At 34.1% G+C, this 19,505-nt stretch overlaps 2 protein-coding genes, 1 long non-coding RNA gene and 1 pseudogene across 6 annotated transcripts in view; 1 reads left to right on the plus strand and 3 right to left on the minus strand.

Annotated features, from left to right (window-relative positions):
- Window positions 1-1,902, minus strand: part of LOC104750522 (aldehyde oxidase GLOX1) — a 3,653-nt gene extending 1,751 nt beyond the window's left edge. The window contains exons 1-2 of the mRNA XM_010472328.2: window positions 1,368-1,902; window positions 43-1,208 (exon numbers count right to left, since the gene is read on the minus strand). Of these exons, the coding sequence (XP_010470630.1) occupies window positions 43-1,208; window positions 1,368-1,829 (1,628 nt within the window). The 5' untranslated portion in view covers window positions 1,830-1,902. The remainder of the gene's footprint in view (window positions 1-42; window positions 1,209-1,367) is intronic.
- Window positions 2,420-6,662, minus strand: LOC104750523 (probable plastidic glucose transporter 2). The gene is made up of 13 exons (XM_010472329.2): window positions 6,193-6,662; window positions 5,971-6,088; window positions 5,822-5,889; window positions 5,605-5,737; window positions 5,115-5,214; window positions 4,912-5,024; window positions 4,709-4,802; window positions 4,403-4,562; window positions 4,149-4,292; window positions 3,972-4,045; window positions 3,799-3,887; window positions 3,594-3,708; window positions 2,420-2,768 (listed from the first exon to the last, which is right to left on the minus strand). Exons 1-13 carry the CDS (start codon window positions 6,281-6,283, stop codon window positions 2,586-2,588), a joined length of 1,482 nt encoding a protein of 493 aa, XP_010470631.1. The 5' UTR covers window positions 6,284-6,662; the 3' UTR covers window positions 2,420-2,585.
- On the minus strand, window positions 10,440-14,250 carry LOC104750524 (annotated as a pseudogene).
- LOC109129410 lies at window positions 11,981-13,226 on the plus strand. 4 transcript variants are annotated; one of them, XR_002035727.1, is made up of 4 exons: window positions 11,981-12,449; window positions 12,553-12,776; window positions 12,858-12,928; window positions 13,018-13,226. It is a non-coding gene; the product is annotated as an uncharacterized LOC109129410 (long non-coding RNA). The 4 variants fall into 4 exon arrangements; XR_002035729.1 differs by having other exon boundaries at window positions 11,981-12,168; window positions 12,280-12,449; window positions 12,553-12,928; XR_002035726.1 differs by having other exon boundaries at window positions 12,553-12,928.

The raw sequence follows: 19,505 nt of genomic DNA on the forward strand, positions 1-19,505 counted from the left end.
CCACCAACGTTCTTGACATCTTTTATACCCAACATGAGCAGCCTCATGTTCATTGATACACTATGTGTTGTAAACGGTGGTGCCAACATTGTCAGCATGACATTCTCCTTTGGCACGTTTGGTTGTTTGAGCTCGATGTTGACGTCAAACATTTGTCCATACTTGATCTGTTTTGGTGTTGCGGTGTTTATGATTATTGGCCTCATAATGGCAAGAGCTGGGTCGAGGTAAGGTGGTGAGAATTTCTCAATGCGGAGCTCAGTTGGGTACTCAACGTTGTATTGGTATCCGTCGTTGGTGTTGCTTCCACCGACAAGAACTTTACCGTCAGGGAGAGCGATTGCGATGGAATGGTACATACGAGGGATAGTGGAAGGCACGAGCTCTTTGAAACGTTTGCCTAAAGGTTTGTCAGGGGAATACAAGATTGGCGAAAAGTTTGGTTCTTTGGCTAAGTTCCAACCGGAAGATCCAAGTTTTGCACCATTAACAATAAGGACTTCTCCATTAGGAAGGAGCACGGTATCACTCATCACTCGTGACATTGGCATCATCTCTGTTTTCCATACAGGGTTAGCACTATTGATGCTTATCCTTGCACAATCCTTCAACGCCGGATTGTAAATCTTCTTATTCTCAGCACGGAAGAAAGCGTCTTGCTTTGCGCCACCACAAATGAGTACATCAGCGGGGATGACAGCCGGGTTTTGGACGAAGAGACGGATGGGGAGAAGAGCCGAGGAGGCAGAGCCAGGGTAGTTACGAGTACCACCAGGGAGTTGAGGGAACTCTTTGAGCACTTTGTTTGTTTTCGGGCTAAGTAGAATGGATCGGTTGTTGGCGAAAATGAAAAGGTTACCATCAGTGTTGAGCCAAACAAATGGGTATAGATTGTTTTCTTCTGGATCATCTGTTTGTCTAAGAAGTTGCGAGTCATAGAGTTTCTTGTTGTTTTGTCCCTCTGGAAGGATATACTCGTAGTTGAGAGCGTCACGGCCTCCAACAACGATGAAAGTACCATCGGGGAGAGTGGCTTGTGTTGAGTACCATCTCCTTGCAGCGAGTGCCTGTGGGTATTCAACCCATACACAGTTTTCACACGTGGAAAGGTACCTTGCCGTGTTTGCTCCTCCTTGGAATCCTCCTGTGCTCACCAATGTCCCGTTTACGGTTAAACCTCCAGACGAACACCATGTGTCTGTTGTTAGCTGTCATGTTATAACCATTAAATCCGTCAGATCAGATCAAAACCATGACTAAATATAATCACGCTTATATTTAGACATGTGTATTGTGCAATGTGTGTGAAAAGTGATCACTCCATATATTTCTGTGTGTTTTAGCTAAAAATAGTAATGATGTTATACCGCAAGAGGCCTGATGGCTCCGGTGTTGATATCGACGAGGACAGAGTGAGCAAAACAATCAACTTTTTTAGCCTTTTGGTCGTAAACATGGCAAGGTACGCCAGGAGGCAGCTTGACTTGTGAAATTCTCCAAATGGTTGCATCGTAAAACTGGACTTTATTGATCACCGGCATCAAGATCGCGTGCATGGCTGATACACCAGAATTCTTCATGAACAACTCCCATTGTCCAGGCCAATTCATCTCAGGTCCACCCGCGGCGGGTGCTTTATCTTTCTGTTCTCTGCGTTTAGATTTTGATGGCTCTACTTCGATGACTTCACGTTTGGGCGCCGTCATGCCTTCTAATGAGGTACGATCATCGTCAATTGAATCGTTGTCTACCTCTGAGACTACCTTGGAAACGGCTGCCACCAATACAATGATGGATAATACCCATAAGAGCCTCCTTGACTCTAGCATTTTTTCGTAACTTTTTTTTTTTGTTTTATTTATTTACAGTTATCTTGGCTTGGGTATAGTAAGAAATGATAGATGTTTTTAAATTGATTGATGATTTTGTTTCTGGTGAAACATGCTTTATATATATTTGAAAATTTCTAAGTTTGATTTTGACTTGTGTTTATTTTTGACATTTCTTTAATTGGAATGAGTGGTTGGCAGATTATTATTGTCTTTTTTTCTTTTTTTTCTTTTTGTATGGTGCTCATGCTTTTGTACGTATGGTGGTTCTGTGAGAACGAGAAAAAAAAATGACAAAGCTATATTTGTTCAGTTGTTCTCAGTCTCACGTAGGCTTCCCTGCGTTACCTTTGGCATGGAAACCCAAAAATTAATGATAGAGATATTTACTATGAATGAAATTCACTTTAATTTGGATGTATGCTTATATTTTTGTTGTTGTACACTTGAATAAGTTTTTAGTTTTAGACAATTTTCATTTATACACATATTCCATAGTCAATTAAACCAATTCAGCCTAGTCGATGTGTTTTTGTATAGTTAAGCAAATTGAGCCAGAAAAGCAAAGTCAGCCAAGTTCAAACCACTGGTTCAGCCATTCTCATGTTACCATTTTTATATAGAGAAATTTAAGAAAAGTTCAAATCTTGACACTGTCGATTCGTTTACGTGAAATTTAACATTTCATACAACTCTACGGAGAACCCAATCTTTATTTGAATATACAACAGACGTAGGGAGAGTGTGAAAATACATTCATGGTTTGGCAAGCAGAGATATCTCAATCTCTTGAAGTGTTTTGCCTTTGGTTTCAATCACGTTCCGCTTCACGAACATCACCGCCATTAAACAGAACGTAGAGAACATTGAGTATAGTAGCCGAGGACCAAGCTGCTCAAGCAACCTCAGAAAGAGCAAACCCACAAAGAAATTTATCACCTGTCCAACAAGAACCAACAAGGTTAAGCAACCAAAACACAATCCGTGGGATGATACGAATCGACGAGTTTGTTATTATTATTACCCAATGCACAGACATGCAGAAAGCCATAGCTTTTGCTCTAATTCGACTTGGGAAGATTTCAGGGAGGAGTAAACCTGGTACTGGACCAGCTCCTAAGGCGAATGTTAGCACAAATCTGTATCAAAAATCACAATTGTTTTTAGTTGCAAAAAAAAAATATGGAAAAACATACTTCAGTTTCAACAAACACTTACACAAGAGTGCCACCGACGGATAAACACAACGCCGAAAAATGTGGTAAGTAAGAACTTGTAGCACCAACTTGAAGTGCCATTGCTACTGCCTATACACATCAAAACGATTAATTTGATACACGATTAAATCATATTTGATGAATAAGAAAATTTTGAAAGAATGTACTACACACCATGCCAATAAAACTCCAAAGAAGAAGAAGCTTTCTTCCTACTTTATCCATCAACACCATTGCGATTACGGATCCTGAAAATCAGAAAAGTGTTACAATCCAAGATCCATATAATTAAAAAGAAAAAAGGAAAATTAAAAAAAAAACAACACTGGAGGAGAAGGTTATTATACGTACCCAAGAGGTTAGAAACCCCAACAAAGATGTTGCCCAAATCCGATGGTACTCCGGCACTTTTGAAAACGGTAGAAGAGAAATAAAAANCAAACCCACAAAGAAATTTATCACCTGTCCAACAAGAACCAACAAGGTTAAGCAACCAAAACACAATCCGTGGGATGATACGAATCGACGAGTTTGTTATTATTATTACCCAATGCACAGACATGCAGAAAGCCATAGCTTTTGCTCTAATTCGACTTGGGAAGATTTCAGGGAGGAGTAAACCTGGTACTGGACCAGCTCCTAAGGCGAATGTTAGCACAAATCTGTATCAAAAATCACAATTGTTTTTAGTTACAAAAAAAAAAAAAAAAAAAAAATTGGAAAAGCATACTTCAGTTTCAACAAACACTTACACAAGAGTGCCACCGACGGATAAACACAACGCCGAAAAATGTGGTAAGTAAGAACTTGTAGCACCAACTTGAAGTGCCATTGCTACTGCCTATACACATCAAAACGATTAATTTGATACACGATTAAATCATATTTGATGAATAAGAAAATTTTGAAAGAATGTACTACACACCATGCCAATAAAACTCCAAAGAAGAAGAAGCTTTCTTCCTACTTTATCCATCAACACCATTGCGATTACGGATCCTGAAAATCAGAAAAGTGTTACAATCCAAGATCCATATAATTAAAAAGAAAAAAGGAAAATTAAAAAAAAAACAACACTGGAGGAGAAGGTTATTATACGTACCCAAGAGGTTAGAAACCCCAACAAAGATGTTGCCCAAATCCGATGGTACTCCGGCACTTTTGAAAACGGTAGAAGAGAAATAAAAAACAGCATTTATACCAGATAGCTGTTGCAAAGCAAACAGGGTTGATCCAATAAAAACAACTGCAAAAGGAACAAGTGAATAACAAAGTACTATACAGGAAACAAATAGACGCAACAATAAACATACATGTTTGCAGTTACTTTCTTGGAAAACAAATAGAGTTATATACCTCTTGAATGCCGACCATATAACAGCTCTGAGATGCTCACGACATCTGGTTCATCCGTTCTGTCTAGGTCTAGTTTGTGTAATTCTGACATTGCTGTTTTCACATGAGACCCTCCGAGCAGCCTCTCAAACTCAGCTTCGGCTTCAGCTATCTTCCCTTGCTGCATAAGATGATGAGCCTTTCAATCAACATAGGAAAGAAAAGTGGAGCACTAGTGTAAACTAAAGTGCAGTGTTTAGACTCAACAACGACACAACAGTCGTGTAGAGTCCACAAGTCTACGTGATGATTATAAATAAAGCTGACCTTAAATAGCCACTGGGGAGACTCAGCACAGAGAAACATTCCCAGAGCGAGTACTGCAGCAGGTATCATTGATAGCCAGAAGCAGACACGCCACCTGAGTATCATAACAGCTTAGATGACCAAACTTGTTTTGCTTTAGAGAATCGTACAAAAAGTTCTGCTAAGGATAATGATAGATTCTACAAAAGGTAATACTTTCTTACCAACCAGGGATGTTATGGACTGGGATCCCTATAAACAGGGCTGCCATCAGTCCCAGACATGTAGCTATTTGTATGAAGCTTCCATATGTTCCCCTAACAAAAGCTGGTGATACCTACTTAAAATTTGGGAAATTTGCATAAGAAGGCAAGTGGCTCCAAACTTGGTACAGAGTAAGATCCATAATCAGCGTGCATTGATATACCTCTGTCACGTAGAGTGCTGCCACAGGTGGCCCAAGACCCATGCCAGTCCCAACCAAGAATCTTCCCAAAAGCATGACAGCTAAACTGTTGCTAACTCCACTGAAAGAAACACATTTTACCATTAGCAACTAAGAATAAATCAAACCAATGGAAACAACGCAACTCCTGCGAAAGGATCATAACATTGTGATAAAGGCTACTTTAGAGTATACATGACCGAGTGGGATCAGACTAGATAGGGGAGGCTTGAGAGATGGCGAGGTTGTTAAGTTACCCCTGGTTGGTTTGGAGGCCTAATGAAGAAACTACCAACACTTACAAACGTAACAAACATTGCCTTGTTTTAATTACAACAGCTTTTGCATGACCAATCCGCAAGTCTAACTTAAAGAACACTAGCCAGGAATCACAACAAGATCTATCTAGGAGAAAAACTAAAAGTCTGGCAACAGTTTCATAAGAAGAGCTCAGAGGAAATTATGAAGTTACCTAACAAAAGCACCCAAAATCATAGGCAAAGCACAAAGCTGAAAGGCTCTCCGCCTTCCAAGGCCATCAGCAACTCCACCACTGAACAAAGATCCGATAAATGCACCACCAAGACAAACACTAACCACCAATCCTTCACAAATGAAGCAGAGAAAACTTACAAAAAGTAGTAAACGAAGTGATCATTTACCATGTAAATGTTAAAAGTAATGAATACCTTCTGCTAATGTATCACCACGAAAACCAAGGTCAGAAGAAATGCTTTCAAGTGGCTCATTCACAACTCTGTAGCAACAAACAAAATCAAACACAAGTAACTAACAATGTTGAACTTAAAGAAGAAGAAAAAAACAATCAGAGACGAACCCTAAGTGGTAACCAAATAGAAACGACGAAATCGTAGCTACAAGGACATGTGGGAGAGAACACTTCCATGAAGGATTCGTAGTTTCCAATTCACTGTTCACCTCATTCTCTAACACACCTGAAGATTTTTCAAAAAACGCACAGATTCGAAATTGAATGATTTAGCTAAAAAACTTCAAACACCAAACAAGTTGCTAATTTCTACGAAAACGATGCATGTACCTGAACTATCTTCGACGTCAAGCATCGGAGAGTAATCTCTCGACGACGTTCTCTTGTACATCGAGGATGTTTCTCGTTGCAGTCCCCACATACGTCTCACCTCTAAGACTTAGATCGCCTGATTTCACTAAGTACGAATCAAATTACAACAAAAATTTCGAAATCGTGGGAGGGAACACACATCTCTCAAATCAAAAGATTTAGATGCAGCGAAACTAAACACGAACGATTGGTGAGAAATCTGGATAGAGGAAGAAGAAGAAGAAGAAGAAGAAGAAGAAACAGAGGTGAGGGATCGGTGAGGGATGAGGAAACAGAGAGATCCGAGAGAAGCTTTTGCTTCTTCTTCTTATTAGTTCTTCAATCTCATCAATGGATGTGAAAGGTCGGTGGTGGTTGCTAAAGTGAGCCAGGGGGGTTCGATAGAGAGAGAGAGAGAGAGAGACAAGACGACAAACGAATATCATCAAAATCTTGCGACTCAAAATTTCATTTTTTGCGTAGATTTAACGATTGGAATGACGCACGTGTCACTTGATTTATGTTGTTTACTACTTTACTCACAAACCGCATAAAAATGTCTTTTTGCTTTTTGATTTCTTTTAAATTGAGAATTTAGTCATTTCTTACTCGTGATTTATAAATACTAGAGCTCAGAGTCGAAGTATTTAAAAAAAAAGTAAATAAATTTAAAATTTAAAACTATACATTATGAAATCATTTGAATGTAATAGAATAGATTGAATACATAAATATTAAACATAAATTGTTACTTAAAACACAACTATCAAAATGAAAACTTATAAACAAAATATATTATGTAGAATAGACGTAACTTTGCAAAAAAATTTGTTTAAATTATTATAAATATATAAGATATTTTATGAAGAATTATGGTAAAGAACTACAATTAAAAAAAATATAATGCCAAAAAGATCTTAACTAAAAATATTGAATTAATGGTTATAATGAGTAAATGTAATTTTAATAAATAATTATAATTAAAAATGTATTTAATAATGAGTGAAACTATATCAAAGAAAAATTAAAATTAAAATACACAACTTTCATAAACATGATAAAATAAATTTTAAATTTTAACGAAAGTTATAATAAATAGACCCAACTGTAAATTCTATATTAAGTTATATTAACTTTCTCTATTGATATAATCATTTCTAAAATTTTAGTTAGATTATAGAATAACGTTTAGTATTAGATATTAATATTCAACTATTTAGATTTAACATAAAGTGAAAAATTTGTTTCAACGAACATGTTAGTTACTGATGAAGAAACAAATATAAATAGAGTTCAGAAGACATCTATTTAAATAAACACACGTCAATGACGTCATACACCTACGAAAGTTGTGATGAAAAAATATAAATAAAATATAGTGAAAAGACACAACTCTTATAATGAACAGATACAACCATTTGATTTTTTTTTTAAATAAATAAAAACAAAAAATTTACGAAAAGGTACTACGAAAAATCACAACTGTTTGCAATTGATTATACCTAATAATCCATATAAACTGCTTTCAAATAGTACGCATCTTTATTACCATATTAAAAAGGTCAAATTCAAAAACTCACTATATAATGCATCTAACTGTTGAAAAAAACATAGGTATTTTTATTAAATTTTTATATTTAAAATTAACTAAAAGTTGTAAATTAGATTCATCATTCTAAAAAACTTTTGATAAATCAAGAATCGGAGGAATTTATTTAATTTTAAAAGAATGAATGCTAGAGAATAATAATTTAGAAAGCTGTAAAAACTGTTGAGAATGAAAATTTATATTATTTTGTGTCATAGCAACAAAATGAAAACAGTTCAAACAGACAAATATATATAGATTTCAAAAGATACGAATGTTCCAATAAACACAACTCTACAGTGAACCGTTGTAACTTTTCATAAATAATCGTTTTAATGAACCATCACGACTTTTCGGAAAATATCCAACAGGTACGATTAAAAAAACACAACTATTGGTCGCATTTATTTAGATTGTTATTATATATAGATTTTGGAATGTGCATCCTTTTAAAAAAAAATTCTTAATTAGCAACTTGGATTGTTTTTTATATTAAAACTTTAAAAAAAGGGTTTTAGCAATTTTTTAATTTTAATTCTTGATTTATTATTTACAGATTAAACTTATTTTTTAATAAAAAATCATCAATCAACCTTTAGTCCGTCACTGGACTAAAAAGGCTTCCACAGAGTTTTAGCATTCAGAGTTTCGTCGAGTTAGTCAACATCTAAGACCAAAGTGCTTGCCAGATGCCAGTTGCCACGAGAAAAAAAAGAAGGGTTCTCAATTATTACCTCTCTCTCTCTCTCTCCCTCTCTGTCTCAATCTATTTTTCACGTTTCTCCACTTTTCTCTTCCATGTTTTAGAAGAATCTTGTGACAAATTAAAGGAAAATAAAATATCGTGTGATCAAATTTGTACACAAAAGATTCTTTACTATGGAGTATGCACCAAATACTTTTTCTTTCTTACCCACCCCCTTCAATTATTTATCACATTTATTTACTATTTCTACCCGCAACCAACCAACCACACATCATCAAATCCTATATAATATATAGTTCTCATAATCTGACTAAATTATTTACCTAAGAAGAAAGGAAAATAAATAGGACATACAATGATACAATTGAAAACCATATACAGTAAAACCTCTATAAATTAATAATGTTGGGACCAAGATATTTTATTAATTTATAGTGATATTAATTTATTTATAAATTAATAATTATTATTTTATAGTGTAAATTAATAATTATTAATTTATATGTATATTTTTAATTTTCTAATTTTTAAAAAATTATGAATTGAGACAATTTTTGCAAAATACGATTAGAATTTTGGATGTTGTAAATTTTATAGTATTGGAATTGTATTTGAAATAATTACAAAATATTATTGACAATGAATTACAAATATTATAGACAAATTCACTTATACACATGACATAAATATTCAAATTTATGAATAAGAATATCAATTATCGTATTTTAATAGTCTATCAAACTATCAAAATGTAAATGAATCATACTTAGAAATTGAAAACTTTAAAAAGTTTTAGCTGTTTTATGAAATGCTATAGAATATTTTATATCTTTATAGTTTGAAGATACAATATAACAATTGTTTTATAAATATGAGGTTTAAGAGAAACAAATTTTACTATATCAGCATATATATATATATATAAATTTACATGATTATTAATTTATAATATTCTTGGGACCATATTTTATATGTGGATCTCAAAAAAATTATTATCTTATTATCTTATCGAATTTTGTTATTTTTTACACTGTCCCGACTTGGGACTAGCAAAATTTATTAATTTATCGTGTTTATTAATCTATAGAGGTTTTACCGTAGAAAGTCTAATGTCCTTATCAAAAATGTACTTTTTAAAAGATATTATATGTAATTTATCTATGTAACGAGTTTTATACTAGTTAACATGAGATTCCATTTTACATGGGAGTAAGAAGAAAGCATAATTAGGTTGGATTACATTCATCAAACACTCAAAGTAGCCAACTAGACAGGTGACATTCCGGTTTGGTTTGGATTTCAGTTTGGTTTGTCCTGGTTCAAAAACTTAATTCGTTTAATTTGCTTCTGTGTCAAGCAAGGTGCAAGAGATATGAGAATCGAAACTTACATTACATTGAACTAGGAAAAGTTACCTATGAAGATTGAAGATAGATAAGTAAAGCTGATTAAACCTGGTTTACACATAGTTATACCTGGTTTAACAATCTTACACCCCTATCATCCTCTTCACGATCTCCATCTCCTAATTCAATCTCATTTACAATGTTCCTAAAGACCAGCTTCGTTTCCAAGAGTAATCCACTAATTGGTAACTTTCCCCTCTTCTCTCTAATTAGGTAAATGTTCTTGAGTTATGTAGTAGATATTTTACTTGAATGTTATTTATCAGTCCTAGATTCTAACCACCAGTGTTCCGTTCTGTCGATGATAGCCTACTTAATTAGTTTGACTGTGTTAATTGGAGTTGAAAGTTTTTTGTGCTTTGTTCAAGCTCTTGTCAGTTTGCTGATGATACATTATCACAGCCTGGAACATCACGAAGCTTAGCTCAAGAGGAACAGAGTAACTCATCTTCTCACATTCTCCCGGTATGTGTTGCAATTCTAAGTAGAAAATACAAAGACCCTGCTGATCCTATATTTTCAAAGATAACTATTGAAATAACGTAATTTATTAATCATGGTTTAATTTACTCGAGTGATAAGAGTGTTACTACACTCGCAAGAAGAGAAACGCTTGCATAACTTTTGAGAGAGCATGCATAGTAAATTTAGAAAGACATTGGAGGGATCCAGTAAGGGAAGAGTGGTGTTGTGGAGAAGGCTGAGGGAGACTTGGGACGGAAGGAACGAGGTTTTCTAGTGGTGATATCGTACACACCAAAGCCGTCGCCAGCAAAATAGATGGAGTTAGGGTTTAGGCCAGGGAATGAGCTTGCCTTGAGACAGAAGGGCTCACTTCTGCCGAGGAATATGCAGAGATCTCCAATGTCCTCTGTGTAACAGTACATGTTCATATCTTCCTCCTCCCTAAACACCATGAAACGCTTTGTTCCGCTACACAAGAATGTCATCTTCTTGCCCGGTTTGTAGTCCTGAGCGTACCACATGAGTAGGAAACGCTGTCCTGAGGGAGACTCCACAAGGTGTGCAGTCGGCGGGGAACATGAGTCCAAGAGCTCCCACTCCGACTGGGTCACCTCAGGAAGGTTGCAAAACCGCAACTCATGCATCTCGGAGCTAGTCAAATCCTCGAAGCAAGAATCCCAGAAACCCAAGAAGTGGCCTCCAACACTAGGAGTGTAGAACTTTTTATCTCTCTTTGAATACATAACCTTTGATTGACCAAAATAGTGGGATTCGGTTCTAAAACCTAACCCCGAGTAGTTGTCGGTTTTGCTGCCACCAGGCCTAAAGAAATGGATCTCAAGTCCTAAACAATTGGCAGCCACTACAAACTCTTTGTTTTGATCAGGTGAACAACTCATTGCAGCGTTAGTGATGAGGCGGAGAATTCAACTTACCCTTGCTTCCAATTGGTGCAATCTCATCGAATAAACCCTAATCCCTCTTCCGATTCGCCTTCGAGCTTATATCCCTTCCGCTTCCCCTTTTTCTCCACAATCGCCCCTGATTCCATAACTGTAACATATCTAGATCCTTCCTTTTATCAAGAATGGACTTCGATCGAGAGATAATCACCGAGAGAGAGATCGAGAGAGAGATCGAGAGAGAAAATGTTTCTCTCGACAAATGTTTTTTTTTTGGTCGAAAAAATGGTTTTTTGGTTCTTCTATTTTTTTTCCACCCAACAAACACTCGACACCTAAGAGCTCTTAGCACATAATCGAGTATGTTATATTAAAGGCTCTCTTAACTTTTTTTGTTATTTCTGATTTTTTTTTTCCTTCTCCCTTAAAACCTGTCTTAAAACCCTCCATTGGGGATAACCTTAGAGTATCTCCATCAAAGGATTTAAGCAGTTGTTAAGAGCTTCTAAAGTATTATATGTAATTAAATTTAATTGTTTTGGTATGATTTAGTTTAGAATCGTTGTTTAGGTAAGATGTTTTTGGTATGTTTAGATATTTGGGTGTGTCAGTTTTTGATTGGGTTGGAGAAAAATAAATTTTTATTTTATTTTTTTGTTAATAATATTTCTCTCTCTCGTCTCTCCTCTCTCTCCTTTGATCGACAGAAGAAGAAAAAGAAATGAAACGACAAGGCGGTGGTGGGATTGAAGAAGAAGAAGAAGAAGAAATGAACCGACAAGGCAGTGGTGGACAACGGCTGAGATCAGCTAGACCCACCACAATTCACGATTGTGCTCTCTCCGGTGGACAACGGCTGAGATCAGAAGAAATGAACGCAATCTCGTCGTATGTCCCCTTCCCCACTTTCTTTTCTTCTGTGTTGTGCTGAATTCCAAATTTGTTACTTAAAAAACTCCGATTTCGATATGCGTTTGGTTCGGTACCGTATCGATTTAGACTAGTGAATGAATTTGAAGTTTTGATGGTGAATTTGCATTCGAATCTGGTGAAATCGCATGCCCTTTGGTTTTGACTCGTTGTCAAAGATTACGCCTCCAATAATATATAGCGGTTTGGACAATTGGGATGTTGATGGTCTCCTTGGGGCTGACTTGCTCTCTGAGATCGTAAGAACAATAATTTTCAAACTTGGTGTTTCTCATCTTATTTGTGTTTTTGTTGATTTCTTGACATTATTCCCATGATTTGAGAGATTGAAGCTGTGTGCAGGAAAAACAGATGTGCAACGAGACCAGAATACTGCATGTACACTATTTGAAGATGCTAGAAATCTTAACAAGCGAGATAAAGAAGGGGCAAATAAAGAAAAAGTTTGATGCTTATAGCTTCTTTAAAGTAGAGCAGAGTAAAGTAGACAGAGTATATGATATGCTGATTCAGAAGGGAATAGGTGGCGAGTCAACATGACTCATTAGCTTCATGGTCCCTAACATGTAATTCTCAAACATATATTAGCCATGTACATATAAAGGAAGGTGATGCTGATTTTGGTTCCACATCTTGTGCTATGTTAGTTTTGACAGCTTGGCAATGTCTGATTGTTATCTCCTTGAAGAGTGGTGCTTTTATTGAAGCTAAAGCTAGTGTACTTTCCTCTCCCTCTCTCTCTCTCAGTATCTCTGTTCTACTTGATTGATTTAGCTTGGACTGATTTGGTTTGGATATTTTATGCAGAACGGTATGACACCATTGCACCTTGCGGTTTGGTACTCAATTACTTCCAAAGATATCTCAACTGTTAAGACACTGCTCGACAATAACGCAGATTGCAGTGCCAAAGATAAAATCAAAATGGGAAAAGTTTGGCACAAATCAAAATTAAAATTAATTATTTTGTAATCTATTTTTAATATGCGTTTATGTCATGTTTGTTTAAACTTTTATTGAATGCAATATTTTTAAGTTTTTAAGAGTATACAAGTCTTATAAATTTTAACAAAATATCATAATAATTTACAATTACAAGGAAAAATATTTTTAAGAAACTCAAATTTAACCAAAGTTTCTTAAGAAGTTTTTCATTTCACTTTTATTCAAAATTAAGAATAAAATCTGTTTTAAGATACTTTCATTACAACCTTTGATGGAGGTACTCTTAGGTTTACCCATGGGATGCAAAGGGATGATTTTGGGATTTGATTTGGAGCCACAAGGATGGTAGTAGTCGCTAACATACACAGCTTTATGTCTAAAATCACCAGTCTCCACGTTGAAAACTCCCCATCCACGGGACATTCCAACCAGACTCGTCTTACGCAACTCCATGGGAATGGCCTTATCTCTGACAATAACTTCATCTTCCTTGACCGGGTCAAAATAGTGTATAGCGCTTTTTACATCTATATAATCCACAGACTTTCCATAATGTGTGAGACTATACATTAATAACGGGTTGGTGGTGGAGGAGGAGGAGGAGAACATCCGAAGGGTGTGGCATCTCTAGGGAAGAGTATGAAGTAGCTAGACACATAAGAAGAAGAAGAAGACAGAGATGATACAGAAACGACAAGATCAGAGACGGAGAATAGATATACCAGAGCAAGTTTGGGGAGGGAGGTCTTGGAAGAGAGGCTGAGAAGCAGAGACGACGACATAGGTTATATCACGTGCGTGCTCTGTTTCTTTCTTTCTTTCTCTAAAGGGTTGTCGAGTTAGTCAAGATCTAAGACCAAAGTGCTTACATCTCTCTCTCTCTCTCTATCTCTGTCTGTCTCAATCTATTGTTCACGTTTCTCCACTTTTCTCTTCCATGTTTTAGAAGAATCTTGTGACAAAGGAAAAAAAAATATCTTGTGTGATCAAATTTGTACACAAAAGATTCTTTACTATAAAGTATGCACCAAGTACTTTTCTTTCTTACCCACCATCCCCTTCAATTATTTATCACATTTATTTACTATTTCTACCCGCACCAACCAACCACACATCATCAAATGTTATAATATATAGTTCTTATAATTTGACTAAATTATTTACCTAAGAAGAAAGGAAAATAAATAGGACATACAATTGAAAACCATATTACGTACAAAAATCTAATGTCCTTATCAAAAATGTACCTTTTCAAAAGAGATTATATGTAATGTATATATGTAACGAGTTTTATAGTAGTTAACACATGATTCGATCTAACATGGGAGTAAAAAATATGCGGAAGAAAGAATAATTAACACAAACCCACACAAGCTCATCCCTTTCTTGTCGTGTACCTCTTTGAAAGTTCTTATCGGTGTGGGCAAAAACTAGGATATTAGAGCTATTCGGGTCCACGGTAGTTTGCATATCCACACTCCCTCTTTCAACCAAATCTGCGGCTTTGTTGGCTCCTGCCACCACGTGAGGCTCCATCCCCTGAATCCCTTTCGCTGCTCTAACCGCCTTTTTAAAATCTTCCTTAGAGCAGCGAGAGGGATTCAGGGGATGGAGCCTCCCCTGGTGGCAGGAGCCAACAAGGCCGCAAAGTTGGTTGAAGGAGGGAGTGTGGATATGCAAACTACCGTGGACCCGAATGGTTCTAACTTCTAATATAAGATCCTAATACATCGATCCTTCACTCACATCATTATAAAGAGGCAAAGAAAAGGAATCTTGTTTCAATGAATATGACAAACCATTCACCAAAATGAAGATGTTTTTGGTTTGGGGTTTACACTCTAATGCATGCCCTTTTTTAGTACGACTAGGTTTTGAACCACGCTACGCGTGGGTATATTTGATATATTTTGATGAAAACATTGATGATGGTAGTAAAATATTATCTTATAAAAAATTTAAATTAGTATTAAGGAAAAAGTTAAATTTCAGATACACAATTTTTTTAATATAAAAATCAGTTGTGTTATAAAATCAAATCTGATAAAAAAAAAATCATGAATTTAACTCGACATCCAGGCGAGGCGAATTAAACTGATGACCTCAAATATCCTAAACCATTTCTTTGAACACCAGAAAAACAAAACAATTTTATCATCATGAATTTAACTCGTTTTCATATTTAATTGATCGCTACCACCTATGTTTTTGTGTTTTTTATTCAATGTTTTTTTATTCTTCATATTTTTTCTTGTCATTTATATTGTCAAATTTTGTGGTAATCGTCATCATTACTTTTACCGTCTGGTTCTTCGCTATACTTTTTTCTTCTTCATCCTCGTCAACTTATTCACTTTCTTCAACTAAAAAACCTCTTTTTAGACTACCACACAACTTGTTAATCCATCAAACTCCAAGAACAAAATCATTTCTTTTCTCATAAAAATAAAAAATAAGATAAAAAATAAAAAATTAATGAAAAAATATCAACTTATCTATAAAATCATACCCAAAAATATGTTTTACAGCTCATAAGAAATAAAAAGCACAAACGTAGATATATAAGATAATTTGTGTTTCACATAAATATTTATAATATTTTAAACTTTTAAAAGGTTTCGAAATATAAATTTTGAACCTTTTAAAAAGTTTCAATATTTATAATATTTTAAACTTTTAAAATTTAAAAATTATAATATTTAAAAGTTTCAATATTTATAATAAAAAACTTTTAAAATTTTTAAATATTATAATTTATTTTTTTGAAACTTTTTAAAGTTTTAATTTGATCAAATAAAAAACCGGATCAAACCGAATATACTTTTAAACTTGGACGGCTGATAAATCAAGATTTCCTGTTCATTCGTTGTTGGAAGCATATTAATCTTATTTATACTGGTTCTGAACCATTGTCTAAAAATTTTCTAGCCGATGTAGGATATTGTGCATAGTTTTTTTATTTACATAAATTTAAAATTTTCCTTTTTCTAAAAAATTCTGGAAATTTAAAAAATGTTAATGAATGACATGTCAAATCGTGATTGGTTGTTTAAAATAATTCTTAATATAGAAAATTCTGGAGATTTTTAAAAAATGTTAATTAGTGAAATGTCTAATCACAATTGGAAGTTTAAAATCGGATGTGGACGCCTTTAGGAGCTTATCTTGTATAGATTTGAGAGAGTCTATCACGGGTAAGGTAGCCTTTATGTTATCTTTGATTGTTCATTTTATTTTCTTTGTCATCATCTTCAATCTCATCACTAATGCTCTCCAAATTAGATGTTGTTATCTTTGTATTAATTAATGTTTCTGCTCTCTCTCACTTAGATTGTGATTGGAGGTGGTCATCAAGTTGCATCAGCTGTGCATACCATTGACCATCGTGCTGGCAAGTTTGAAGCTAGGTTAGTGTTAACCAGCTGGAAAATTGAGATATAAGACTCTATATTATTGTGTTTAGTATAATATATAGAGGAGAAAGCAGAGAGAAAAGAGAAGAAGAGCATTGTGGATTTAAATGGAGAAAGAGATTCGTAGAAGACAGCTTTCAAGAGAAGGGACCTCAACATGATGTGTGGGGGTGTCTATGAGCATGTTTCGTTTCACCGTTTCAGACATGGTGGATCTAACCACAATTAAGCTTTTGATGGATAAGCAAACGTAGAAGCAAAATAATCATATATCTAATATAATATGAAAAGGTTTTTCTTAACTTTTGCTATAAAGATGACACTTGGTGTGTTATATATTTTGTTGTTGTTTGGACATAATTAACTAAATTCACTTGTGACTCTCAACATTTCCTTTTTCCCTTCTTCAATCACAAACAATTGTAGATCCTTCCCATCTAAAGCCATCATTTATCAGTTTGTAGTTTTATCATAGGAAAAAAAACTGGTTATAGTTTATTTTGAAATCATAATTATGAGTTTCAATCTTATGTATGATTCATGAACAATAAAAGATTCTAAATTATGTACAAATGTATTTTTGGGTTTCAATCTTATAAATGATTCATGGGAAGAAAGGATTCTAAATTATATTAGATTGTGGGATGGTTATGTGTTCTCAAAAATCTCTTATAAATTCATAAATTTTTGGTTCAAATTTAAATTTTGGGTTTCCATTCTTGGGTTTAGTTTCTGGCCTTTAATCTTATATAATCTAATGGTAAGATGTTTTATGTAAGTAATTTTATAATTGCTTACTTATTTATTCCTCATTAGAGAGATTACCAATTTGTTTTCCAAAAAAATTAGAATTCAATCCCTAATAACTCTTCTTTTAAAACAATTTTTTCAGTCATTAGGTTCCTATCAAATATAACATATTTTTATATATCTTTCCAATTTGCAATAGATATTTTTGAATAACTTTTTTTTATATATATTTTTGTAAGTTATCATGTTTATTGTTAGCATTAATACTACATAGACAAAAATTATGTGAGAATGTTTGACAAATATATTTATTCACTAGAGTTTTTATGTATGCTTTTTCTAATCTCCATGGGCCGGTCCTGCAATTTTTTATGCCCTACGCCAATTTCTTTTTTAAAACTATTTTTATTATTATAATTCAAATCATATAAAAAAGTAAATATAAAAAAAATAAATAAAATAGTTTCTATGTTCATAAACCAAAATATGTTCCTTTTGCTTGCTCATAATTTCTTTGTCTTTTCAATGATTATATTTTCATTTAAATATATATACGAAAATAAATATTATATTGCTTGATCACTCATTATTATTTTATGGAAATTTTTTTTATTAGAGTTTTAAATTTCTTTCTCGAGATTAAATTATACTTTAAAACTCATTAAAAACAAGTGTAATCTAATGCTCATTCACTCATTAATCTAATGCTCATTCACCAACACTTCAAAAAATGAGATAGTTTTTCACATAAAACTAATAAAACTTCATCTGTAAATATATTATTTTCTTAAATAAAACTTGAACTTATAATTTCTTTGGAACTTAAAAAAAAAAGAAATCTAAGAACAACTGAACTTCTAATTTTTTACTTTTTTCATACATAATATACCTAAAACTTTTGGTGTAAAATATGCCCCAAAATTTTTGATACCCTAATCCTTGACTTCACTTGCTTTGTATATGGGCGGAGCCTTGAACCATGTTTTATTTAAATTGCGGTTCACGTGTTTGTTGGTTGTGTTAATACAGAACCAACAATATGTTGAACATGTTAGGTTTTGTTCCTTTCTTATATTTTAGAATCTCTATTTTTTTTTTGGATATTTATGTGGTAAAGCAGGCTAAAAATAATCTTATTCGATAGATGCATATGAGTTTCTCCACTGTAAATTTAGCTTTTTATTAGTCTTCATTATTAAACCAAAAAAATATATAGATTTCAAACTATTCTAAAAAGGAAATTGTGTTACTATGTTTAAAAAATCATGTTATTAATATAAGCTAATAAGAAGCTACAATTTCTCAAATTACTAAAATTCAAAAACAATGTAGGCTAAACTCGTGCATAGCACGGGATGACTTCTAGTATATATATATAGTTGTGTCTTTTGTAACCATGCCAAAAATTCTCACTTTGTTGGTTTGATGAAACTGTTAATGATAATTGAGTTTAGGCTTAATGTTATTTTATATTATAGTAAGTGTGTTGTAAAGTCGAAGGGTATGTGTTGTTAATCGTGACTTGTTACGAACCGTTGTTAGATTAGGAAGTTGCAATGGTTCGTTGCTTTCGTGTCTTTAGGAAAACTACTATATAAAGTTGGATGTGTTCCTATATATTGTAAATAGTTGTCGAGAATAATAGAGAAGTTTTCCACTTTTTCATTCTCTGTATTCTCTACCATGCTCTCTGTATTTGAAGCAATATATGGCGCTTCAGCTGTAATATATACAAGAGCAAAACTCTTAACAGAAACAGTCCAGGTAATAATGGAATGGTTGAGACTAAGGTTGAGAAGCAGCTATCATTTGATGCAGACTAAGGTTTAGAAGCAGCGATCAATGGCGCTTCAGCGAGTTGATAGCTCACAAGGATAGCGAGATAGAGAGCTGCAAGGGCCTTGTGGCTGCATCTCAGGTCTTGGACTCTAAAGAAGAATCCTTCTTGAATATTGGTACACCTATTTCAGGAGATTCTCAGAGATTAGCTCTGCAACTTCTCTGAATGTACGTACACAAACAATTGTAATTTTGAAGCCTGAATCAATTAGCTTGGATGCTGGATCATCACCTGGAACACCTTCTACAGACCTGAGATCAATTAGCTTGGATGTTGGATCATCACCTGGAACACCTTCTACAGACAGCAAGGCCATCAAAAATGGGAGATTTGCTTCTCCCTTCATT

This window comes from Camelina sativa, chromosome 16, assembly GCF_000633955.1.
Source record: "Camelina sativa cultivar DH55 chromosome 16, Cs, whole genome shotgun sequence".
Lineage (NCBI taxonomy): Eukaryota > Viridiplantae > Streptophyta > Magnoliopsida > Brassicales > Brassicaceae > Camelina > Camelina sativa.